The sequence below is a fragment of the Sinocyclocheilus anshuiensis genome, unplaced genomic scaffold, assembly GCF_001515605.1.
Source record: "Sinocyclocheilus anshuiensis isolate Anshui unplaced genomic scaffold, SAMN03320099.WGS_v1.1 scaffold3077, whole genome shotgun sequence".
Lineage (NCBI taxonomy): Eukaryota > Metazoa > Chordata > Actinopteri > Cypriniformes > Cyprinidae > Sinocyclocheilus > Sinocyclocheilus anshuiensis.
This window is the reverse complement of record NW_015554865.1, coordinates 229,849-234,848: the sequence shown is the minus strand read 5'-3', so window position 1 is coordinate 234,848 and position 5,000 is coordinate 229,849. Positions and strand designations below refer to the sequence as shown.

Sequence of the window (5,000 nt, the reverse complement as noted above, 5' to 3'; positions counted from 1 at the left end):
TTTCTCTGTCAGGGCGGCGTGGTTCTGGTGTCCCACGACGAGCGCCTGATCCGGATGGTTTGTAAGGAGCTCTGGGTTTGCGAGGCCGGGCGAGTTCAGCGCGTGGACGGAGGCTTTGACGAGTACAAGGATATCTTGCAGGAACAGTTTCGTCGGGAGGGATACTTGTGATGCAAACTTCTGTTTACCCGATCTGATGAGAGCGTCTGTAGTCCCGGCGGCCAGCACGCTCAAAACCCATTCAACTTCAATCTCCCTAAATCATGTGGCTCAGACGCGTCCTGCGGGTTCAAGGCCGGACTTTTCTGTAGATGACATATTAAAGATGATGTAAGAAAGGCAAAGCAGACATATGCACTAACAGATGTTGTACTCCACACCGCTTTTAAAAGATCACCCAACATACGGTAATAAAAAGATAAACTGTCCAACGTTTTTAATTTTGTGTCTGGTCACTATTATTAAAGTTCTTATCAGTGCTTAGCGTGTTAATCTGCATTAATGCATTAATTTTTCCAGTTTAACAGTCTCTTTTTTTTCTTGACAAGAATTGCATTTATTTATTTTTATTTATTTATCAAACGAGACACTTTTAGACACGCACTCCACTTCACCTCGGCGCCAGGTGCGAGTCAAATGGTACAGGTGTCGAGGAGCTTCAGCAGAACAACTGAACTGAGATGTTGTCAGGCCATGCGTCAGTAAAAACTAATTTTCCTGTCATGTTATACTGGGCTCGTAGTGCATGCTCTTCAATTGCACACACAAATACGGCGGTGCATGCTGTAGCCTATCATTTCATATTAAAGCGCGAATGAAACGACGAGCATGCGTGTCAGACCCGCGTCACATTTAGCAGTGGCAGCTCTTAAAGTAATAGCAGCCAAATAACCTAATATCATCTATATAGATTCATCTATATTTAATTTAGAATTAAGTGTGATAACATTATTACATTTCTGTGTATTTCATAATTGCTGAAGGGCACAAGTAAATATGACATTTATTATAATGGGTTTATCTGAAGATTGTTTCAAGTTCACTTAAATGAGAAGTCTTTTTTTTTTTTTAAGTCTAGTAAATGTTATAATTGATAGCTCTCAATTATACTGTAATGTTAAACTGCTATAGTCAGTGGTTAAATATTAGGAACAATTTCCTAGAGACATCAGTAGTATTGGTATCAGTGATACTCGCCTTCAGTCATAAAAAAGATGCCATTAAACAAATATTACAAATATACTGTCTTTGTTTTTTCTACATTAATTTTGAGATTGAATATAAAATTATTGCAATATAAAAGTATATTTAAAAACTCTCTGAGGAGTCTCGCAGAGCAAGCGATCTGTAATCACTCAGCTCCAGCAATCATGCAAGAAAAGAACTGGTGCATTTAATATAAAAATGTCCCGCTCTGAGGGAAAAAAGAGACTTATTTCTACATGCACATGACGGGTTGCTGAGTAGGTGAAGCCACTGAAAGCGTTTGAGCAACCATGTTTGTATGCACAAGGAAAAGGTCTTAAAGTCTGAGAATAATAGTATTAAATGTTGTATAAGGAAATACAGTGAACCTTTGACATGAATGCTGTCAGTAACAATTCCCCGGCTCCGCTCGGATACTTTGTTTCTCAGGCTACAGCATGGTTCTCCATCTCTATTTAGGTTCCTCTGTATCTGCTGTGTCTCCTGAGGATCTGAAGGTCCTGGGATTAAAGGTACCTGATAATCTTGCCCAATTACAAGAGGCTGATGTGACATTGAAACCCCATGATGAACAAAACATCGATGTATGCTGATGAACACATATACTCTACTGTACCAGCATCTGTCTTTTCCAAAGGATTGCAGTCAATCTGGCCAGACCATTGGAGAGTCCTTTGCTTTTCATGTTACAGATTGATTCATCAGGGATGATTTATGAACCCCAAGTGGTGCGATCCAAATTGTGGTCACCCAGGCACTACAGAGCTTTACTGTCGTGTCTCTTCATAGTCCAGCTTTTTTAAATGCAAAATGTGATTTCTCAAAAGGGTGAAATAGGACCAGGCATGCTTTCATAAGAGTTATACATACAGTATCATTTACATTTAAACACAAAAAAATCTTCATTTTCAGAAAGCCTTTTATTTAGCAACAGTAAAAAGTTATGTGGAAAATATAGTGTTTACATGATGATGTGCATTTTCCAGGGTGCAGCTTTTTAATGGACAAAATAAAATAAACACAGGACTCAAATGTCGCAGATGGACTTACAGGTTTTTGCATATGAACTCTTCATATTTTCAGCATATTTGTTTTCAGGATATCTATGTTTCATCCAGGCACATTTGACTGGATGTGAATCATTCTTTCTTGTAATGTAGACTCTAATCTATTCAAATTAGTTGTCAGAAAAACACTCTATATGTTCTATATCTAGTTGTATGAAAATAATCCATATTAGTTGTTTAAAAGTTTCCGAATGTTACAAATGTTTTCAACAAATTCTTATGACGTTACACACATTATCTCACATATCTATTGTCAGATTTGAATATGTCTTACATAAATTAATACTACACTTGAATGGGCTAAAAGATAAACCGTACGTTACGATGACTTTAACTGTGTCATCATAATCATGGCGTAGCACCAAAACGGACACTCGTTTATATAAACAGTATAATATAGACTCAGTTGCATTTCCCGAGCAGCAGGACGCTCCGTTCCTCCAGATGTTTGCAGTAGTTTGAGGTCAGTATATGTCAGGCAGGTGTGAGTAGTTTCTGTCCCAGTAGCCGCCGGTGTAAAGCCAGTCTGGGGCTCCGGTGTAAGGGTTTGGCCCCTGATGAAACCACCTGCATGTGAACAAGAGTTTGACATTAAAGTTAAGATCAATGCAATCATGTCTGTCCATCCTCAAAATAAATTTACACGCAGACAAACCAATAAATGCTGATAAAGACCCAAATCATCATCACAGTGTTTAATGAATAAATGCATTGTGTATCCAAATTCTGGCTTTACTCACACCACTGCACTTTATTTTACAGTATGTGTACTTGCAGTGTACCTACCTAAGAAAGTAAAGCGTAATATAAAGTGACTTCATGTGTAAGTACCCATTTATTACCAAGTGATTGTAATCACTGTAATAAGTACACAGTATGTACATGTGGAACAGGACTGTAAAAATAAGTGCTATATTGTAACGTGTGTGATCCCAGACAGCATGCAGTGTCGGCCCAGATCCGGCCCACATCTGGCCCGCAGGGATTTCACACGGGCCATATGTGGGCCGAATCTGGGCCAACACTATGTTGCTGTCTGGGATGTTATTGTAACAAATGCTGTGGAATCTCCACACGTCTAAAACTAATGAAATTTCATTGCTTTACCTACATAACTGAATCTAAAACTAAGTCTTCTTATACAGTCCTTTCAGAACAAAGAAGACCCCTGAGTTATGTACTTTTACCCATCAGTATATGCTTTGTTGTTGGGTGTTTATTAACTCTTGTCAAACCTTATTTTCCATTCCTCGTCTGATTTGGAGTGATGTTTCCGAGCCGTTCGTTGTTTTTCCTCCAGTCTGTTCTTCTCTGCACTGGCTGTATCTGGAAACAGCAGCAATGCATGTTCATCCACAATTAGTAAACGTGTTCAGATTGTATATTACAGTTAAGCAGTCTTCTATTATGCCATTATATATAAACGGGAACATAAACTGATGATCTGTCGCACATTCCAAATTGTCCAAATTGTCATTTTATTAGTTTCAGCTCTTTTTAAATTATTTAATTACTGTTTTTTTTTCCCTCTCAGTTTCAGTATTAATTTCCAGTTAGTAATTTAGAATTTTCATTTAGTTAACTTTTTTTTTAATCTAATATTTATACTTTATTTCAGCCTTATTTAAATTAACACACACAACAGACAATATTGTGTTTAAAATATAACATAATATTAAGCTTGTGTGATATCGCTTATCATGTGATATAAATGTGAGACAAAAACTCATACAGGAGCATTTTTGCCCCAATATGTTGAATATTAGGCCATAACTGCATCATATTTGTCAGCAGTCAACTGTACCAGGTACACACACACACACACACACACACACACACACACAGTTTAAATACCCTTATGCAAAATGCATATAATAATAATAATAATAATAAAAATAATTGTCTATGTACTTATGCATCATACAGACATTTTTTGTGATTATGCATATTTGTTATTATAGAGTGCTGCAGAGATTGCATACAGTATTTTTTGATGATGTAATCATTTGAAGGGATTTAGCATTTTAGCACTTCTGAAGTCAATACGTTTTTTTAATTGGTTTTTGGTTACGGTCTGTGTTTAACAAACTCACATACTCCCTAGTTACTTTCACAGCCTTATTGTTTTTAAGAATTGCACTCTTGCAAACTCAAACTTTCAATTTTTTTTTTTTTTTTTTTTTTTTTTTTGGTATTACGTAGTATTGCGTAGACATTTCAAATAGTAGCTTTAGGAATAAATATTTTATTGGATTCAACATAAAATTTATTACACATAAATGTTTGGGCTACAATGGCTAACATAAACTATGGAACATAAAATAAGATAATTTGAGAAACATTTCAAAAGTTTATTTATTTATTTTTTTCATTTATGCAATGGAGGTCATTGGTAACCAAAACAGCTTTTTACCAACAGTCTTCAAAATACCTTCTTTTATGTTCACAAAAGAAAGTAAGTCATTCAGGTTTGAGTACTCATACAGGAGCATTTTTGCCCCAATATGTTGAATATTAGGCCATAACTGCATCATATTTGTCAGCAGTCAACTGTATGAATTGTAAGATGACGTACAGGTCAGGGGGCGGGGGCTTTAACTGTGATAAAATATTTTAATCGCATTATTTTTTGATAACTAATTAATTAAGTTAACGCGTTAAACTGACAGCCCTAATGTGTGTGTGTGTGTGTGTGTGTGTGTGAGGATGCTGTGTGTGTCTGTGTGT

The 5,000-nt window shown here is 36.4% G+C and overlaps 1 protein-coding gene across 1 annotated transcript in view; it reads left to right on the top strand.

The window, feature by feature from the left end:
* Positions 1 to 440, top strand: part of abcf3 (ATP-binding cassette, sub-family F (GCN20), member 3) — a 26,017-nt gene extending 25,577 nt beyond the window's left edge. Inside the window, exon 21 of the mRNA XM_016464468.1 lies at positions 13 to 440. Within this exon, the coding sequence (XP_016319954.1) occupies positions 13 to 171 (159 nt within the window). The 3' untranslated portion in view covers positions 172 to 440. The remainder of the gene's footprint in view (positions 1 to 12) is intronic.
* Positions 441 to 5,000: the final 4,560 nt, after the last annotated feature.